The 21908-nt window shown below is 45.7% G+C and overlaps 1 protein-coding gene across 1 annotated transcript in view; it reads left to right on the forward strand.

The window, feature by feature from the left end:
- The window catches only part of LOC107118845 (polypeptide N-acetylgalactosaminyltransferase 13), a 233140-nt gene that overhangs the window by 86686 nt on the left and 124546 nt on the right, over window positions 1–21908 (forward strand). The window contains exon 6 of the mRNA XM_015421224.1: window positions 5688–5868. Within this exon, the coding sequence (XP_015276710.1) occupies window positions 5688–5868 (181 nt within the window). The remainder of the gene's footprint in view (window positions 1–5687; window positions 5869–21908) is intronic.

The following is a 21908-nucleotide window of genomic DNA, read 5'->3' on the forward strand; positions in this document are numbered from 1 at the left end:
GGTGTAGAAATGTGCTAAATAAATAAAAGCATAGCAGTGTGTCATTGGGATGCCAGAGGCTTTAACAGATAATCATTTTGTTCAGAACAATCTTGCCTGCCATTCACTGTTTAATGATTGCTTGGAGGGTAGTCTTTTAGGAGAAAGTGAAATGTTCCAAACCATATTTTAAATGTTTATATCCAGTTGCTGTACTATTCCAGCAACCCAACTTCATTTGTCTTTATTTTGTCAAATGTCAGCCAGATATGCACAAATCATTCAAGGCCATGGAATGTAATCTTGGACTAATCTTGAACTAGATCAATCACATGAAATATCATTATGATTTTTTAAAGAAAGTTGCATGTTTTTGGTCTGCTTCAGTGGACATTCAAGGTGGCTCACAATTAGAAGAATTACAGTTGTAATTACAATAGATCTGAAACTTGGCTGATTATTTTTTTTTTTGCAACACAGACATGAAAAGCATCACTTCTGTCCCTCCCCAGCTGGGGTGGGGTGTGTGAAATGAGCACTTTCTTCTCTCTTTTGCAACTTCTGCTCCTTTTGGCTGAAACAATAGATCTGAAACTTGGCTGATTATTATTATTATTATTTTGCGACATGAAAAGCATCACTTCTGTCCCTCCCCAGCTGGGGTGGGGGTGGGGTGAAATGAGCACTTTCTTCTCTCTTTTGCAACTTCTGCTCCTTTTGGCTGAGTGGGAGGGATGAGAACCCAATCAGATCAGCTGTGAGTGGGTTTCTGACCAATAAGCTGCTGTTCCAGTTGTGCCCAAAATTGGCTCAGTGAGGAGGCTTTGATGCTGCTTTCTGCAGCTTGCCCCCCTTGGGACAGCTCAGGGTGGGATGCAGCTAGGGCTGCCAGGTGCGATCTTCGTGCCATGGAGGGATTTGGGGGGAAAGTCTGGGAGTGGGCAGCGACATCCCTGACCTGCTGATGTCAGGCGGAAGTGACATTATCGTGTCAGCTCTTTGCTTTTGGAGCAAACTCTGTGGTTAAAATTGGACTTAAACCAGAGCATCACTGACATGATGATGCCAGTCCCGTGTGATGTCATTGTGTCAGGGACGTTGCTGTGTGATGTCGCTGTTCGGGGGTGGGGCTTCCCCCGCCAGCCAGCTGGCCAGTGGTGGGCAGAAGCCCTGAAAATTGGGGGGTCGCCCAACCAGCTCAGGGGGCTAGGAACCCCAGATGCAGAAAATCCAATAGACAGTGGTTCCCATTTGATCCATACAACATGTTTTAAAGGGGAGGGCTGGTGACAGGCTGGGCATTCAGAACAGTCTCCCAGCGAAGCCTGCATAGAGCAGTTGAAACAAGAGCGTAAGAAACTGTGGAGGGGAAGGAGTGAGCGAGCCAGGTCAGAGAGATGGGTTAGGCTGAAAATCTTAACTTGAAAATCTTGACCTGAAACGTAAAGAGCTGAAATCACTGTACTTTTGTTACCTGCTCATGCACACCTGGTTTTAAACCATCACATTTTCTGTCTCCTGTTCAAGGATGAGGTAAGGAAGGATGTGCCTTAACTCACAGTCAGGGGAACAACACAGGGTTGTAAACATGACTGGAGCCAGAAGCCTTTGTGTGTGCAAGGTTCCGGTTTTGCTGCTGATAGTATGCTGCACTTTTTATGGTGGTAGGGTCACCCTCATATTTAGCACTGAGCTAGATGATGGAATTCGAGCTGATGTGGGGGGATGCCTCATAATTAAGACAATTGGCCAGTTCTCTCTGCTGAGCCGCAACCTGGACCTGTAAACTTTCTGACTTTGCAACACCTCGCTGTTCTGGCGGGACATCTTTAGGGAATACAGCCCATGGCTCCAGGGAGACATAAGCAAGTCTCATGCTAAACCCCCTGCGATTGTTTTGAATGCACTTCTAATTACACCAGTTGTATTGGCACATGGGTGTGCATCTGGGTGTGTATTACACAAAAGAGAGAAAGCATTTGTATGGATCACAATGGGTAGGGTTTGTTCCAAGGTCAGAAAGGCAGCACTGTCTTTACTGGCTGTTCTGCCTCCTGAATGAGAGACGTCCCATGCCCCACCATGAATTCTCAGCACCTTCAAGACAGACAGCCAGTGCCTGCATAAAATGCCCAGAATCCCCATCACACCTCCACAGAGCAAGGACCAGCCAAGCCACCCCTTCTCCCCTACAAAAAGGGAGATGGCCATCAGAAATCAAAGGCAAGAGACATTTGACTGTACTGGAGGGTCCAGCAAGGACAAGCACAGACTTCACTGAGCAACTTAGACAAGACAGGCAAGTGAGGGCTATACATCCAGAATCCACGCTGCCCAGCAAGGCAGCACCAACACCTACTGCCTCATGCAGGGAAGGAAGAAGTGTCTCCTTCAAGGCAGTCAGGACCCACCTCCTCTTTAAACAAGGAATGAAGAGCTTCAAATTGACCATTTCCACTTGGCTAGGTGATAACAGGTCAAAAAGAGGAAGGGTCAAAAATACACATAGGGGGCTAAACCTCTCCAACCACTGGCAACATACTGAGGCTGCAACTGAAGTGATCCAACTGAAAAAGGGGGAGAAAGTGCTTAAGGAACACATCCTGGAAATGCAGTTTGTTGAAGGTAGAGTCCAAGTCAGAGCAAATCATAGCAATTTTATGCACAAAGGCACCAGAGAATTTCAGTTAATGGCCTTGGGTCTCTGCAGTTGAAAGGCCTTTTACAAGCTGGAACCACTTCTCTGTACAGCAAGCAACAAAGGTGGCAAAAACTAGCATTTTTCTTCTGTTCGTTCTTGCCCCAGAGTAAGACTGTGCTTGGTCAGATTTGTTCCAAATGTCTCTCCATTTCTGTTATAGTTTCAGCTGCTTCATTGCTCCACGCTGTCTGATATGCTGGGGTGGGAAACTGATCTAATTATGCCTGCAGAGCAAGACATCTAGTAGTGATTGTATCTACAGCCAAGGCCGTTTTTGTATTTGACAGCATTGAATGACCTGCCACCCATGTCCATCACAAATTTCTTCAGAGGCCTCTGAAATCTATCCAGATTTTTAAGTCTCTTTGCTAGATGCACAGATATCTAGCTTCTGGAGATTTCAGAATCCCTGATGCTCTAAATCACTGATCTCCAATGTGGCACCTTGTAGATACCATTATGCCTTACTGCTGTCCATGGTATTTCCTGCTGACCATGGCAGCCATTTCCAGATTGGTGCTAATTGCATCCCCAGACAGTCATTTTGTGATGGTGTCCACTACTCAGTCTCAAAATTTGAAAAATACCTACTGGCTAAAGAAGGCTTTGAAGACTAAACCTTGCTAGGTAGTAATTTGACTAGGTCATTGTTGGCATATTTCCTACTCCTGGACCACTTTCCAGTCTAGAACACCTTTCCGGTCTAGAATACCAAATTGTGAGATTGACAGTTCATATGGGAAGAGAAAGTTTAAAAGTGTTTGCACCTCTTTTATGTAAATGCTCGCGCTAATTTATTTTCTATGAAAATGCTCAAGCTAATTTATTCACCTGTGCTTCCAGTTACTTTAAAATACTTAGCATATATCAGCTGACTTTTATATACTGAAGGTCTTCTGTGAAAGAAGCTTACACTGTTTTGTACATTTTAAAGTTCTCCTGCTTTCTCTTCTTAAATTTTACCCTATCCCATCTGCTGAGTGGAACTATTTTGGACCTGACTTCTTTATTTATGCAGCAGAAAATATAATAAACGGGACAGGTGCTTTGTCACATTGGAAATGGTGGCATAATAAATATGTGTCATTTGGGTGTGAATGGTCCAGTCTAAGATGAAAGGCTGATTGTGTATCTCATAAAACTTTCAGCATTGAGTCACTCTTTGAGCCCAAATGTGACATTTCATAGGAGACATTTGAATTGAGTTCTAGCTTAGTGAAATATATCTTGGATACAGCAAACAGGAGTGGAAGAAAGGCAAATGAGCTACTTCACTTTTTCTCTCCTGCCCTTTTGTCTATTCAAAATTTCTCTCTCTAGTTGCTTTCCCACACATTTAGAATTTTATGTTTTAGGAAGAAGATGAATCCCGGAAGCTTGTATACCAAGGATGTCAGTAATGTGTGTCATTTGTATTCAGAGATTTAGCTTCCAGTGATGTGTATACCAAGGAAAAAGTGGTATAGCATCTTGGATATTTCTTTGTATGTGAGTGAGAGAGAAAACAGATGTTCCTTCCCCAATTTCCAGCAGGCAGTAACAGTTGTGCCCATGCCATTGTTGAATGGAGCAGAACGCTTCTGTTGGTCCATGGGCAAGAGTTCTTAATCCTCGTGTGGGTCAGCTAATCAATTGAGGATTGTGGAGGGGGCATTTAAGCTCTCAGCAGATCCAGCAGAAGACTTTAGCAGACAAAGGTGGGGCTCATTTTGCCAGTTCTCTCCCACTGCAACCTCGGACTCCCCTGAGGTTCTGCTGTTCCCTGGGGGGCATTTGGAGCTACAGTGGGAGGAAAAGGTAAGAAAGTTGGCCTCCACCTACAGATAATTCCTTCTTGCCATGGAAGTCTTCTGCTGGATACAGTCCACTACCCTTTAATTGGTATCATGGGAAGATGTAAGAAGGGGAGAGTTCCTGAGGCATAACCCAGAAAAGTATATTCTGCTTGCATTGCATGGTTGGGGAGGGGGGCAAAAGCTGTTTGCTTATGTTGTCCCTTTCTCCTGTTTTACCTGATTCTCCACAGAATTGGCTGGTAGTGCTGTGTTCACAAGCACATTTTCTGATCTGCATGAGTCCTATTTGAGTAGGGGGTCTGCCAATTTCTAGTAAAAAAATTGATGGGATAATGTTATTTTTAAAATTTATTTCAAAAATCTGTATGCTGCCTCGCCAAACCTGCTCAAAGCAGTTCAAAACAATAAAACAAAGCCAAGCAAAAAGATAATTCAAACTATAACAAATTACAACAATAAAACATATCAGTAAATCTATCCAATAAAAATATGCCAATAAAAGAAGCTAGGACATCAAATCATGTAAAATGGAGCACTCTAAAATGCTATGGATAAACAGTCCTCAGACTAGGAGCAGATCATAAAACAATTTTAAAATCTTGGGTAAAAAAGAAGTGTCTTGGCCTGGCACATAAGGGAAAGTAGACACCAGGCAAGCTTCAAGTGGGAGGGCATTCCAAAGGTAAGGCAACACTGTAATGTAGTGGGGAAAGTACTAGTGGCTTTCACATTGCAGCCAGGTAAGAAATTTAACATGCAAAATACATAGAGCCCCATCCCTACAGATATGTGATCCAGGGGTCCTGGGATTCGTGGATCACTGTCAGCGATCCTGCAAGTTAAAGCACTTCCTATGTTTGTTCAGAAATGAACTTGTGCTTTTTAAATCTAGCATACCTGGATATTTCAGTACTTTATTTAATTATTTGTAAAAAGCTGGCTAGCAACATCCACCCAAATTATCATCGTAAGTGTGCCTAAGTTCTGTTGGTGAGACTTCCAAATAAATGTGTTCATGAAAATGTTAAGGAGCCACTAGAGTGTTTTCAAGGATAACGCATTGAGCCATACTCCCAGGATAGCACATTATCGAGCTCCTCTTTTTAGTTTTCATAGCCCTTTTTGTTGAATAAGTTGGTAGCGTATCAACACTTAATTTTTGTCTGATTGCAAACAAGCTGCTTAATTTTGATTTACTTTTAATATTTCAGATCTGGCAATGTGGAGGCTCACTGGAGATTGTAACATGCTCACACGTAGGCCATGTCTTTCGGAAAGCCACACCTTATACTTTTCCGGGTGGTACTGGTCATGTAATTAACAAGAACAATAGACGACTGGCGGAGGTGTGGATGGATGAATTTAAAGATTTCTTCTATATAATTTCACCTGGTAAGAAATTATCCCATGATTATTATGTTTAAAGTATGCAATAAAAGCAGTGCGTCCTCTATCCATCTGTCTGTTGGGGAGTAGGGGGTGACTGGGTTGAGTATTAATACTATTAACCAGCAAAATATTTTTTCCTCATTGTATGTTTTTGAAAGTAAATTGTTTTGTTCGAAAATATAAACCTTCCAGTTGCAACCTTCCAAGTACCAAGAATACAGGGAGGGTGGGGTAAAAATCCAATCAATCAAAAATCAACCAACTTTGGGGGTAAAGAATGCAATTTGAAACTTCAATGGCTTATGGGTTTTTGTTTGGTTTACTGCAGCTGTTGCCCATTCCAACCCATAGAATTTATCACCTGTATTCTGAAAACCCTTAAGGTAATTGTAATGCAGGGATGAGTGGGTGGTACACTTTGCTGTACTTAATCAAAACCACCCTGAAGAGTATTTGTTGGTGTAGTGACAGAATTTTTTAGAGCTTTGAAGTAGAACCTGCTGATTTAAATAAGAGAGATGTTTTGATTGAAAAACACTGGGTCTCACCTGCTCAGCTATTGGTGGTGCTTTCCTGTGGTACATTGAAGCTTTCTGTGGTTCTTTGCATTGGGGAAGATGCTGCTGTTATCTGAGTAAGGAACAGGATGGACAAAAGGAAATTCTTCTTTACACAGTAAGCGATAGAAATGTGGAATCTGCTGCCACAGAACGTAGTGAGGGCTACAAGCATTGACGTTTTTAAAAAGGCATTAGAGTAATGGAGGATAGGTCCATCAGTGGCTACTAGCCATGATTATTAAAGGGAGCTTCCACATTCAGAGGCAGGCAACCTCTGAATACCAGTGCCAGGAGGAATCATCAGGAGAAGGCCTCAAGCTGTATGCCCTGTTGTTGGCCCTCCAGAAAAACTGGTTGGCCACTGTGTGAGACAGGATGCTAGACTAAATGGACTACTGTTCTGATCCAGCACAGCTCTTCTTATGTTCTTATATAACCCACTTTGCAAATACTCATCTTTAGAAGAATCCTGTTCAGTGCTACTGTTTTTCCCTGGCTGCTAATATAGTGTCATTTCTTTCTTGGTTATTGCTGCCTTTTCCTTCCTGAGTTAGTCACAAAAATGACCTCGCTGTAGCTTATGATGACATCGAAGTACTGTGAAGTCAGTCGGGTTAGACTATGTGAAAGCATCTTTATTTTTACACAGAGTGCTGGAAAAAAATCTCTGGCAGGGGGATGCATCATGTGCAGTGCTGAATATGTTCGCAAAAACCTATGGATAATCTTTGCTCAGCTGTGATTTAAAATCCATTCAATATCATGCTTGCTTTCCTGTTCAGCTGTTCTTCAATTCATTTTATGTTACTGTTAAACTAGTAAAGGATTAAACACCTAGGATTCCCTTTAAAGACTCTTAAGGCAATTTCAGGTTCTTGGTAAAATGGTTCTTCCAGCTTCAAGCTACCTAACGCAGCAGATAATTTGAAGAAAAGTGACTCAAGGTTGAAATCACTCTCTAGTGATCTCCCAGGATTTCAGATGGAAAGGGTATTTTTCTTAGATCAAAGACAAGAATTGAAAACTTCAAATTGTAGCTTTGATCAGAAATAACTGTATTTATCTAAAATGCCGGCTCTCTGGTAATGACTACTTTCCCCCCTGCATTTCAAGAAGTATCTTGATTGGAGGAAACTAGTCATTTGTGAGCTATCATAAGCTTATGATCTAAGACCTTTTAAAAAAAGAGGGGGTAAGATGTGTGGCCTTACTACTGTTGCCCACAGTAATCCATGACAATTTGTACAGCTGAACATAACAAAGCCAGAAGACTCATGCATGAAACCCTCTAAAATGTTTAGAGTAGTTTTCATTGTATGCTGAAGCTTGAACTGTCAAATGCAAGCAAATCCTGGATTATTGTACTCCAGGGTAGTAAAAATCACCTATGGCAACAGGCCCTACAAGTGTGGAACCCACAAAGACTTGCAGGGGTATTTCAATTTCCCCTCCCTCACCATTTCCTTATTCCCGTCCCTAAAAGTCACCCCAGCCTCTTGCCTTTTCCTTCATTCTTCTCTCCTTCCCACCCACCAACCCAACCTACCTTTATCTCCCACCCCCCACCTACTTCCCTACCACTGGCAGCAACTCACTGGAAAAACTCTGGCCAAGTTGTGTGGTACCAGTTGCTGTGCTGGGTTCAGTTGTACATTGCATGGAGTCAGCCAGGCCAGGCCCAATTGAACCATGAGGAATATGCAAGGACTTGTGTGGGTATTAAATACAGGGTTCAAGACGCATTGCAGTGAAACAGCTCTACTTTATTAAGTGATTTCAGGAACAAAACTAAAACCCTAGGGCAACAGCCCTGTTTAAATAGCATGCAAAAACCACACCCAAACACACCCCACTCCCAACAGTAGGCTGTTTACATAACATTACTTCATCACTGGTCACCTCCAGAGTCCTGGTGGGCTATTGTTCTGGATCTCCAAGCTCAGCCAGTTTCTGGTAGACAGTCCTGGAATGTTCCAGCCCTAATATATAAAAACCCTCTCCCCTAAGTTCCAAAGCACACATAGTCCTCAAGGTACACTGGCTTGCACCTTTCCCAATGAGAGCGTCTCAGTTCAGATGGTGTTGGCGAAGTCACTGGGGCTGTGTCAGGGTCTCATCAGTAGTGCTGGGGAAGGATGGAGAGTCAAGAGCAGAGTCCCAGGGCTCTGGAACAGTCTGTATGGGTGTGGGCGACTCCACACGGTCAGAACTGTCCGTGGTGTGCAGTGCATCTATGATCCCAGTCCCCGTGGATAATCTACCTGAGGGACTCCTTCATGATCCGCACCATCCTCTCCACTTGCCCATTGCTGGCCAGGTGAAAGGGAGCAGAGCAGATATGTCTGATGAGGTAGCAGCCCAAGAATTCCTGGAAACTCCCCTGAAGTGAAGGCAGTCCCGTTGTCCATCACGACCATGTTGGGTAGGCCGTGCATGCTGAAGATTCATCTGATGGCCCAGATTGCCACTCTGGAGGAGGTGGAGGCAGCAGGCAACAGGCACAACCTCCAGCCATTTGGTGTAGGAGTCCACCAAAATAAATAATATTTGTCCTTGGAAGGGTCCTGCAAAGTCCAAATGCACCTAGGACCAAGGGTTGCAGGTGGACTCCCAATGCTGCGTGGGAGTGTAGGGCTGCTCTGGCCGGGACTCTTGGCAGGCCTGGCAGCACTGGACCTATGTTACAGCCCTCCAGCGTGCCTCTATCTCACTGTCCATACCCGGCCACCACATATAGCTCCAGGTGAGTGCCTTCATCCGCACAAATCCAGGGTGCATCTCATGCAGGGCTGACAACACTCGCTGGCTAAGGGGAGCAGGAACCACTACCTGACTATCCCACAGAAGGCATCCTTTGTGAGCTGAAAGCTTGTCCCAGTGAAATGAGAAGGCTGCAAAGTCCACGCCCACCCAACTGGTGGGCCAGCCCTTCCCCACCCATTCCAGAATGTGGGAGAGGACCCGGTCCTTGCAGTGTGGTGGGAAATGTCCACGACATACAGAGGGTGGTCGGGAAACTCCTCCATGTGCAGAATCTGGTGTGCAGGAGCCCAGTACGGATTGATGGAACAGAGCAGCAAGCGGCTGAGGGTGTCAGTATGCCCCATCACCTTCCCTGGACAGTGGTGGAGGGAGTACTGGTATCCTGCAAGGTAAATGGACCAACAAAGTACCTGAGGCGAGAGCATCTGGGTTTTTTGGCAATCTGGGGCAAGACGTCCTAGCAGAGGCTTGTGGTCCATCGCAATGATGAACGGCTGTCCATAGAGGTAGTCATGGAATTTCTTGATCCCCCCACAACGACGGCCAGCGCCACCATATCGATTTGCGCATAGTTGTGCTCAGCCAAAGACAGGGTGTAGGAATAATATGCCATGGGGACTTCTCTGCTGTCCAGCAGCTGGTGGCCAAGAACAGCACCCACCCCATACAGAGAAGCATCACAAGCGAGTATGATGAGCAGCTTCTCATTGAAATGGGCCAGAACTTCATTGGAGGTGAGCAGCTCCTGAACGCTCCTGAATGCATCGGCTTGTTGCCGGCCCCAGACTCACGAGGCTTTCTTGTCAAGGAGGCGGTGCAGCAGCTCTGCCAGTGCAGCTTTATAGGAGAAGAAGGAATGGTACAAGTTCAGTAGCCCCATGAAAGCCTGCAGCTCCTGCTTGGAAGTAGGCGCGGAGGCACTGACTATAGCGCAAACCTTGTCTGGGGCCAGATGGATGCCTTTGGCATCGATGGAGAATTCCTGGAACTCAACCCGTGGAACTCCCAGGAGGCACTTTTCCCACTTCACCTTTAGGCTGGCTGGCTGGAAACCACTGCAGGACAGCGCACAACCGGCTGACGCCCTTCATGGGGGTGGCGATCAGAACGTCATTGAAGAAGGGCTGGACTCCTGGGATTCCTTTAAGTAGAGAGTCCATGAGATTTTGGAAAATCCCCAGGGCCATGCTGACACCAAATTGTAGCCGCCACACCATGAATGTGCCCCTGTGGGTGACTATGGTCTGGGCTTCTGCTATGGATCCACAAGGGTTAAGCTGACTCTAAATATTATAAAAATGCAAAATTTATTCAGGTGTACACATTTGAAAACTTAGACTCATTAAAAATATACCATTCAGACATAAAAAACTTCTCAACATTCATACATAGATGGGTTAGTGCTGTGCAACTGAACCAAACGCGTTTCGGCCCCTCAAAGGGCCTTCCTCAGTGGTCACAATTCCAATTATAAATTTGACATACATTCAAAAAAAATTTTTCATAAGATGTTACATACATATACAGTACAAGGCCAGATGTTGTTTCCTAAATACTTCTGTATTTGTTTATTATTATTCTATAAGATGGGCCTCCAGTCTAGCCAATTAAAGTCCACCAATAATTCTGGTAGCACAAACTTGCATGAGTTGAATGTATGTCACTCCATCCTGTACAAATTCTGGATGGAGTGACATACATACGCATTTGGTTCAGTTGCACAGCACTAACCCATCTATGTATGAATGTGTACACCTGAATAAATTTTGCATTTTTATAATATTTAGAGTCAGCTTAACCCTTGTGGATCCATAGCAACTTTTTGGGTTGAGTTTTCTTCCCCCCCGCCTTTTTCCTTCCCCCTTCCCTTCCTTTTTGTCAGCACTGGGCTTCTGCTATCACATGATCCACCGGGAGCTGTTGGTAGGCCTGGGCCAAGTCTAACTTCCTGAAAATCTTGGCACCCACCAAGGAGGCAAAGACATGACTGACTACCGGCTGACTCCTGACTTCAGCATGAATGGGACATGCTGGGCCCTCAGCCGTATAGGCCGCACCTCCAGGTTGAGCTGGAGAGAAATGGGGGGTCCGGTGTAGCAACCGAGTGTCCCATCAAAGACGGCCAGGAACTCATTGCACACCCACTGAAAGTCTTCCCAGGCAATTTGGTGCACCCCCGTGACCCGGAACCTCAAGGACATAAACCATGCTAGTCCTAGGAAACTCGTGCAATGGCCCCCTACCACCAGCAAGTCCAAGAGTCTGTCAAAATTCCGGTACTTCACCCTAAACTTTCCCATCCCTTTAACAGTTACCCCATTCTTTGGAAGTCCTGCAGGATGAACCTGGCTGGTTTGAAATGAGGGGCCCCCCTTTGGGCATAGCCTCCCGAGGGTGTCCTCTGAGATTATGGAAATGGAGAACCCTCTGTCTTGCTCCATCTGGCATGGTGCTCCCTCAATTAGGACAGTCACTTTAATTTTATTGGGGGTGTCCTAGGGCAAGTGAAGTACCTGGTGCAGCTGGGTGGAGGTGGTGTTCAGTTCCGTGATGTGTGCAGCCTCCAGTTGGATAGTCTGTCACCTCTGGGTCCCCTTGGAACAGCAGGCGCAGGCGATATGGCCAACATTTCCGCAGCTCTGACACGTGGTGTCTTGAAAATGGCAGGATCTCCACTTGTGGGGCTCCCCACAGCTGGCGCATTGTATCGAAGTGGCAGGCTCGATGGTGCGAAATTAGGTGGGTGTGCAAGTGCCATGGCGGGTTGGTCAATGTAGTTTCAGGACCTCCTCATTCTCGTCAGGGGTGCACATGTGGTGGGGCGCGGGTCTCTGTGAAGATGGCGGGCTCAGTGCTTGGTGGACCTCCACTGTGTCCTTGAATGTGAGGTCCCGCTTGGCTATGCTCATCCCACAGACTGCACACCAGCCGGTCATGGAGCGCTTCCTCCAGGTAACGGAAGTTGCAATGACGGGTAGCATGCTGGAGGGCCATAACATAGGCCATGATCAACTCACCCATGGCCTGGTTCCTCGTGTGGAATACGTGGTGGGCCACGATGACGGAGGGCATCAGTGTGAAGTGCTCCTGCAGCCAGTTTATAATCATCTGGTATGGAATGGTTCATAGCTCCACCAGAGCCAGCAGCGAGTGAGCGATCTCGAACGTTGAGCAGCCGCAGGCCTGGAAGAAGGTGGTGCACTTCTTCACATCCTCAGTGATCTTGGCAGACTTGAGGAAGAACTTGAAGCAAAAAATGTAGGCGTCCCAGTCCTCAGCAGTGGCGTCGAATGCATTGAAGTGTCCTGGAGCGGCAGCCATGGTCCCGGTTGCAGTGCGATGCGCGTGGCAGTGGAGCTTGGTGCATGATGCAGTGCACATAAGCTCTAGGCTCACTCAACAGGACCCCACCTTCGTTGCCAGTGTTAAATACTGGGTTCAAGACACATTGCAGTGAAACACCTCTACTTTCTTAAGTGATTTCAAGAACAAGACTAAAATCGCAGGGCAACAGCCCTGCTTAAATAGCATGCAAAAACCACACCCAAACACCCCCCACTCCCAACGATAGACTATTTACATAACATTACTTCTTCATTGGTCACCTCCAGAGTCCTGGTGGGCTATTGTTCTGGAACTCCAAGCTCAGCCAGTTTCTGGTAGACAGTCCTGGAATGTTCCAGCCCTAATACATAACAGTGGAGCACATTACTTCCCTCTTCATCTCCCTCCCCACACTATTTCTTCTTTCCCTCCTCCTCCTGGGAGCCCTCATATCCCTTCCTTTCCCTGCTTCCTTCTCCACAACCACTGACCAACCTACATCATATCTGTGCCTCCGTATTCAGCTATATTCATTACTTGTTTATTTATTTCTTGATTAATACATTTATATCCCCACCTTTTTCCACAACAGGAACCTAAAGCGGCCTATGTCATTTGCTTCCATTTTATCTTTACAACAACCCTGTTAGTTGGTAGGTTAGGCTGAGAGTGTATGACTGGACCAAGGTCGCCCAGCAAGATCACATGGCAATGTGATCCTCTGTCTCCAAGATCCTAGTCTATACCACACTAGCTTTTATGTGGTGGTTGCTGTTAAACTGCTGGGCCTGAATAAGTCATACAAATATGATGATAGCAAGTTGCCTTGGTGGTTACTGCTGGCCCTGAAGAGTTCTTCCTCAAAAGTCAGAATAGCCCTGGAAGGGGCTTTGTACCTTACTCCTGTTTTTTTCCTGACAGAAACCAAGGTTTCAACCAGCAATACTGTTGTGGTTGCCTGGCAACAGCCAGAGTGGGCATTTGTTTTGTAAAGCTACATGCACTACTTTTATTATTTTAGGGTGTTTTGTTTGTTTGTTTGTTTTTTTGGAGGTCAGATTCTTCTGGGAACCTGGGACTTTTCTCAGGTTTGTAGAAAGATCTGACTTGTCTGTTCATAGCTTCAGTGTTCTGATTCAAGTATCCACAGATTTGGTTGTGTTGAGAATAAAATTTGTTAACAAGTGGGGGACCAACGAAAGTTTGCAGGGTACATCTCATTTTCCCTTCCTCCACTATTTCTGCTTACCCTTTCCTGAAACCTCTGTAGCCTGTCCCATATTCCTGCTTTCTTCTGACCTTCCACCCTCCAGCTGACCTACTTTTATCTACCCACTGTCTTCCACTCCCCCCACCCCCGGCAGCTTGTCCCCAGACAAACTTTGCATGTTTGTGGTAGCCAGAATGGTCAGAGAGAGTTGCATCGTGCCATCCGCTGGACCAAGCCAAGCTGCACAGGGGGGAACCTATGAGGATTTGCAGGGGGCACTTCACTTTCACCTATATTCCCCTCCCCACACTGTTTCCTCTTTTCCTTGTCCTGGAAGCCTTTCCCTGCTGTTTCCTCTCTTTCCTACCCACCCACCAGCCTACCTACCTCTTATCTGCCCCACATCTTCAGCTATATTTATTTATTTGCTTTAATTATACCCTGCCTTTCTCCACACTGCAGTTTACATCATTCTCCTTTCTTCCATTTTATCCTCAAAATAACCCTGTGAAGTAGGTTAGGTGGAGAGTGTGTGACTGACCCAATGTGACGTAGAGTGTTGATTTGAAGCTGGCTCTCAGTGTGAAAGTCTAACTATTATACCTCACTGGTTTTTGTGGGTTAGCTGCTGTTGAACGGTAGCAAGCAGCCAGTCCTGGATAAGTCATGCAAGTCAGATGATTGCAAGTCACCCAGTATTTTTATTTATTTATTTATTTATTTTTCACATTTATACCCCGCCCTCCCCAGTGGGCTCAGGTTGGCTTACAGAGGCAAGGCAGAACCTTGCCATAATAAAACATAATATACATAATAATATAAAACATATAATACATCATAAAACATCCTCAGTTAAAACATGGTGCTCAATAACTTCCATAGATCCAAAGATGGCAGATCGTAGGTCCGAAGTTCCGAGTGGTATTTCCCACGGCTTAGGGCTTCTTCAATATATGTTTCCTCAGAGCGGTGGTGGTATAGTAGGGGCAGCGGCTCCTACTCAAAGGCCTGGCGGAAGAGCTCCATCTTGCAGGCCCTGCGGAACTGCATAAGGTCCCGCAGGGCCCGGATCTCCCCTGGGAGCTCATTCCACCAGGTAGGAGCCGCCACCGAAAAATCCCTGACCCTAGTAGCAGCTAATTTGATGTCCTTGGGGCCCGGGATGACTAACAAATGTTGGGCCCCTGACTGTAGTGCTCTTGCGGGAACATATGGGGAAAGGCGGTCCCTCAGGTAGGCTGGACCCTGGCCATATAGGGCTTTATAGGTAAGAACCAGCACTTTGAAGCAAATCCGGTATGCTATTGGCAACCAGTGCAGTGCTTTCAGCACAGGCTGAATGTGGTCCCTTCTAGAGAGACCCATTAACAGCCTGGCTGCAGCATTCTGCACCAGTTGCAGTTTCCGGATTTGCAGCAAAGGCAGCCCCATGTAGAGAGCATTGCAGTAGTCTAACCTCGAGGTGACTGTCGCATGGATCACTGTGGCCAGGTCATCGCGGTCAAGGTAGGGGACCAACTGCTGTGCCCGCCGCAGATGGAAAAAGGCGGACTTGACAGTGGCTGCCACCTGGGCCTCCATTGTTAATGTGGAGTCCAGGAGCACCCCCAAACTCCGAACCCCAGACGCTGGCACCAAAGGCACCCCGTCAAAGGTCAGGAGAGGGAGCCCCAACCCCGCCCCAGCCCGACTCAGGCCCAGGACCTCCGTCTTCACCGGGTTTCGTTTCAATTGGCTCAGCCAGAGCCAACCAGCCACAGCCTCTAATGCCCGATGAAGGTCATCGGGACTCGAGTCCGACCGGCCACCCAGTATCAGATAGAGCTGGGTGTCATCTGCATATTGATGACACCCAAGCCCATAACTCCGGGCAATCTGGGCAAGGGGGCGCATATAGATATTGAATAGCATCGGGGACAGCACTGCTCCTTGTGGTACCCCACACTCAAGGGGATACCTACGGGAGTGCCGGTCCCCGATGGCCACCCTTTGTCCCCGACCTTGCAGGAAAGAGGCAAACCATTGAAGGGCAAGCCCCTGAATCCCCACGTCGGCGAGGCGGTGGGTCAGCAACTGGTGGTCAACCGTGTCGAACGTAGCCGACAGGTCTAACAACACCAGCGCCGCCACACCACCTTGATCCAGATGCCTTCGGAGATCGTCAGTCAGGGCGACGAAGGCCGTCTCTGTCCCATGGCCCAGACGGAAACCGGACTGGAAGGGATCTAAGACTGAAGCCTCCTCCAGGAAGCTCTGTAACTGTAACGCCACCGTCCTCTCTATAAGTTTGCCCAGATAGGGCAAATTGGACACCGGCCAGTAATTAGCCAATTCGGCCGGGTCCAAAGATGGTTTTTTAAAGAGAGGGCGGACCATCGCTTCCTTGAGCGCATTCGGGAACCGTCCCTCCGAGAGGGACGTGTTGATAACCTCCCGCAATGCGCCTCGTAGCCCCCCGGGACTCACTTTAATAAGCCAAGAGGGGCACGGATCAAGGTCGCATGTAGTTGGGCGTACAGTAGTTGCTTCTGTCCCAGGCCCCTATAAGTCCTCCCTTAAACAGCCCTGGAAACGGCCCTGCCCCTTTCCTCTGCCTTTTACTGATAGAACCCAAAGTTTAAAGGCTGACAATACTATTGTGGTTGCCTGGCAACTACCACTGATGGTGTTTGTTTCCTAAAGCTGCAGGTGCTGCTTCTGTTATTTTGGAGGGTTTTCGCTCCTCATTGCAGAGTTGTTGTTGTTTTTAGATTTCAGATTTTCCTTCTGACTAAGAGCATTTTTAACTTTGTAGAAATATCTGTCTTGTCAATTCATGGCTCCAGTCTCTGGATTTAAATATTCACAGATGGTGGCCATGTTAAGAATTAGATAGATTGATGGTGCTCACAAAATAGTGCTCGGGGTTAACCTCTAAGCCTGATAGTGAAGCTGGACCACTTATCATCTGGGTCATTATGGTGCTTTAGAATCCTATCTATTTTATTCTAGTAGCATCTTTTTCCCCCTGCTTGCCCTGAACATGTATTTTATTTATTTGGATTATTTATTAGCTGCTTCTCCACATGTCGATGCAGCTAGCAGTATTTTTTATTAACCAAATGAAAAGTAAAATAAAAAATTATAGAATAAGATAAAGTAGTAAAAAAAACAAGCTACAGATTAGAAAATAGCACAAAACACAATAAACTAGACCTCAGAGAATAAAATGCTAGGAAAACAGTATAAAACAGCTTCTGTCCTAAAATACTCTGCAGTGGTCTTTTACAGCACATGTATGAAAACCTTTAGCAGATAAATGTTTGCTCAGTACAATATAAGGAAGGAGTTTCTATTCTACTTTTTGACAAGGCTGATTCTGAATGGGGTAGTGTCATTCTTTGTGATTTTTACATAGACATAAAGTCTGTTTTTGTGAACTGACATAAAGTCTGTTTTTGTGAACTGTGTGTATTTTCTGTGGTAAGTGAGGCAGGGTCTCCTAGTCAAAGGCTATCCAAAATGAGAAGTGGTCTAACTGATCATGTATTTCAGTTACACAAAAATAGCTTTTGAAGGCTTGAGACAATTCACACTGATGATTCAGAGGCCATCTTGAAGACTTGATGTTTTGCAGGTTCTTAAAAATTGTATTTCCCCCACATGTAAATTCAGCTAAGTAGCATAATAGATCAGAATGCAGGTTCAGTTTTAAAAGCTGCTCTTTCCGTGCTTCTGTGCGGTCAAGCCACTGAAAAGCTTCAGTGTCCCACCTGTTCTGCACTGAGAGATTAACACCTATTTAAACTGCTCTTCTCCAGAAATCTACATGAATGGAAGGGCGGTGATTAGATTTCCCATATTTTGAAAAGAAAAAAAAGGGGACATATCTCCTGACTACTTCAAACAATTGATCATTATGACATATCTCATTTTAAATACCCCAACTATTTAAGCTGTGATAACTGCTACTAACTAGGAATATTCCTACCATTCCAACCCCAAAAGAGGGCATTTTCATCAGTTGTTTAAAAAGAGCCCAAAAGAGGACAGACGCCAAAAAAAGAGGACATGTCCTCTAAAATGAGGACATTTGGTAACCCTAGCAGTGATAGGCTTTATTGTGCCATCAGGTCCTGGTTGTCTCAGTGCATCCTTGGTCTTTCTCCTTTGCACCACCAGTGTTCAAAATAAATAGCTCATGTCTTCTGAACTTTCAAGGCAATACAGCATGCACTTTTTGGTGGTGGTTCTGGAATATAAATCTGATAAAGGAATTATAACTGAATCTCAGCAGGATATAATGCCATAAAGTGTACCCTCCAAAGTAGTCATTTTGTCCAGAAGAATTGATCTCTGTAGTCTGGAGATCAGTTGTAGTTATGGGAGAACTCCAGGCCCCACCTGGAGGTTGGCAACCCCAGTTACAAGCACCATTAAGGGAATCAAATTTTTAGCTATTGTGTTTGTCTCTCACTGTGGGAGATGGAATTGGATCATGCCACTGGATTTTCTGCCTCTCCTGCTACTGCTGAAATGTTTTGCATTGACCCTGATGTGCAGAACCCTTGTACTTTGCTAGCATTGTTTAAGTCATTATTTTTAATTTACAGACCCAATTATTTTTCTTCTTTCTGCTGTGTCTTCCCAATAAATTGTTGTCATCTTCCGTGATGAACTCAGCTAGAATCTTTGGGGGGGGGGGGTTTTCTGTTGTTCTTGAGGCTTTCTCTCAAAGTTCTGTTTTTTGTCCTAGGAAAGCAGGATAGACATATAGCTTTGCATGTGGTATAATAAAGTGTTTAATTGAGATTGCTTTTGTGTGCTTTTTTCTATTTTGATTAAGTTTTTTAATTACACTTAGTTTAGAAGAGCGGCTGGTTTCTGAGGCAGAGGGTAGAGGTTAGATTCAATAATTACTTCAGAACAAGGCACATGCTTTAGGCTAACTAAGCGGATATTGGAAAAAAAGTTCAGCTTTCAGGATTATTTAGAAAGAATGATTAATTATAAAGCTATGCTCCTTTGTAAGTATTTTCATTGAGTAAATTAGAGGAAATGCCACTCACTGTTAAATTCAGTACACTTCTGTTTCCCTCCTCACATCTCCGAGTTTTTAAGAATGCTTTTGGGTTCACAAAAAAATTCAGTCTCTCTTTTTTTTCCTCCTTAAATATTCTCTGACATATGAGTATAACAATACGTCAGTCCTTCTACGTACTATCAAGTTATTTTTGTATTCCGTGACAAGCAGTGAAATCCTGTTACATCAAGAATACTTTGTAAGCAGGGAAGCAAGTTTTGCATGCAGAATGTCCCAGGTTTAATCCTGGCACCTTTACAAGATCCACAGAATCTTTTCCCGAGATCTGGAGGGCTGCTGCCAGTCATTGAACAGTGCTGAATTGGATGGGCCAGTGGTTCACCGTGCTAGATTGTCTGACTTGATATAAAACATAGTCAGCTATGTCAGGCTCTTCTGCGAAACAAGGGAGATTCTACACCTTTGAAATTATTTTATTTATAGAATATTTATTTTTATTTATTCAATTTATAAACCACCCTCCCCCAGAGGGCTAAGGGCGGTGTACAACATATATTAACATATCAATCTTATTGGCTTATTGTCTTTACTGTTTTTGCAACCAGAGTCATAAACAACCAACCTTCATCCCACAATAAACCACGTTCCAGAGGAAAACATGGAAGAATTTAAGGGTTGCTACTGCAAAGGCTGTCATGTGATTTGACAACAGCTGCTAGAAATTTTGCCACACACAGAGTAGTTTGTTTGTCTTCATCTCTAAGTAACCAGGATGATTTTGCTTCTGGAGAGAGGAAGTCCTGAACAAATAAATAATAAATAAACATGTCAATAAATAAATAAGTTAAACACATTCAATAAAACAATTAAAAACAATACAATGCAGTAATATATTCATCCGATGGCGTTAGATGTCAATTTATGCCCACTCATGGGGAGAGTGGGCGAGAGATGGCGGGCAGGCTTGATGGTGAGTCATTGCTGCCCTCAACCATAGGCCTCAAACAACACCCACCAAGGGAAGATCATCTACAATTCACAATTATGTTCAAAACTATATATTACATTCATTGAAATACAAAGAAGGGTTAGTGGTCACAACCCAATAGAGTGTATAGACATTGATCCAACTAGGGTTGCCAAGTCCTACCTTAAGCTGCAGCGGGGGACTCCCGGCTTGTTCCGGAAGTGCCTGCGCATGCGCGCAGCACGCGCGCAGCACGCGCGCAGCACGCGCGCAGCACGCGCGCAGCGAGCATGTCACCCGGAAGTAATGCGGCCGCGTCAGGTGCGCCGGGGGCGGGGCTGCGGTCATCCGAGGGAAAAACAGAGTTTTCCCTCAGATGACCGCGGCCCCGCGCCTGGTGTGGCTGTGTCACTTCCGGGTGACGTGCTGACACTGGGCACGTCCCATGCTTTGGGGGTGGGGTTCCCCCTGGGGCCCGATCCGCTGACGGCAGGGAATGGGCCTCTGGGGCGGGGTTTTCCCCGCCCCCCGGGGGGACTTAGCAAGCCTAGATCCAACAGATTGCTCGTGACAATTAAACATAGTTTTAAAAAGAACATATTCAACAGTAGGCTCTTCTGTAATTCCATATATAGATAGTGTCCATAGACCCCCAAACAGAAAGTAACTGCAGCAGAAGACTCCCATTGTGGAAAGAATAACAGCCAAACACTTCTCCCAGATATAAATCAAGTGTTTCAATGATCTTCAACAGTGGCTGGTGAAATGGAACCCAATTTCCAAAATAACATAGGCACACCTCATATAGTTTTGAACATAGTTGTGAATTGTAGATGGTCTTCCCTTGGTGGGTGTTTTTTGTGGCTATACTTTTACACTAAGGGTTCCCTATTGTCTTTGGCTCAACCATAGGCCTGGCAGAACATCTCTCTTGAAGGCCCTGCAGAACTGTACCAGGCCCCGCAGGGCACGGATGTGGGCATTTGTTTTGTAAAGCTACAGGCAGAGAGTTCCACCACACTGGGGCCAGAGTCGAAAAGGCCCTGGCCCTGGTCGAGGACAGCCAAATATCTTTTGGAGCAGCGATCACCAGAAGATGTTGCTCCCCGGAGCATTATGCTCTTCAAGGGGTATATTGGAAGAGGCAGTCCTGAAGATATGCTGACCCCAGACCATTCAAGGCCATGAAGGTTAATACCAGAACCTTGAATCTGACCTGGTACTGAACTTAGAGCCAGTGCAGCTGGCAGAGCACCGGTTGAATATGTGCTCTTAGAGAGGTCTCCATAAGGACCCTGGCTGCTGCATTCTGGACTAGTTGCAACTTCCAGATCAGTCTCAAGCAGTGTTCCCTCTAAGCTGAGTTAGTGTGAGGCTATACTTTTACACTAAGGGTTCCCTATTGTCTTTGGCTCAACCATAGGCCTGGCAGAACATCTCTCTTGAAGGCCCTGCAGAACTGTACCAGGCCCCGCAGGGCACGGATGTGGGCATTTGTTTTGTAAAGCTACAGGCAGAGAGTTCCACCACACTGGGGCCAGAGTCGAAAAGGCCCTGGCCCTGGTCGAGGACAGCCAAATATCTTTTGGAGCAGCGATCACCAGAAGATTTTGCTCCCCGGAGCATTATGCTCTTCAAGGGGTATATTGGAAGAGGCAGTCCTGAAGATATGCTGACCCCAGACCATTCAAGGCCATGAAGGTTAATACCAGAACCTTGAATCTGACCTGGTACTGAACTTAGAGCCAGTGCAGCTGGCAGAGCACCGGTTGAATATGTGCTCTTAGAGAGGTCTCCATAAGGACCCTGGCTGCTGCATTCTGGACTAGTTGCAACTTCCAGATCAGTCTCAAGCAGTGTTCCCTCTAAGCTGAGTTAGTGTGAGCTAGCTCACAGTTTTTTAGCCTCTGGCTCACACATTTTCGTCTTAGCTCAGGAAGGATGGCTCCAGAGCAAACTAATTTATGCAGCAGCCAAATTACTCGCTCACAACTTTAATGCCAGTAGCTCACAAAGTAGAATTTTTGCTCACAAGTCTCCACAGCTTAGAGGGAGCATTGGTCTCAAGGGCAGGCTAGCATAGAGGGCACTACAGTAATCCAAACCTGGAGGTGACCATTGCTTGGATTACTGTGGCAAGATTGGAGGGAGATATGAAGGAGGCCAGTTGCCTAGCCTGGTGCATTTGTACGAATG

This window comes from Gekko japonicus, unplaced genomic scaffold, assembly GCF_001447785.1.
Source record: "Gekko japonicus isolate JY-2015 unplaced genomic scaffold, Gekko_japonicus_V1.1 scaffold331, whole genome shotgun sequence".
Classification (NCBI taxonomy): Eukaryota; Metazoa; Chordata; class Lepidosauria; order Squamata; family Gekkonidae; genus Gekko; species Gekko japonicus.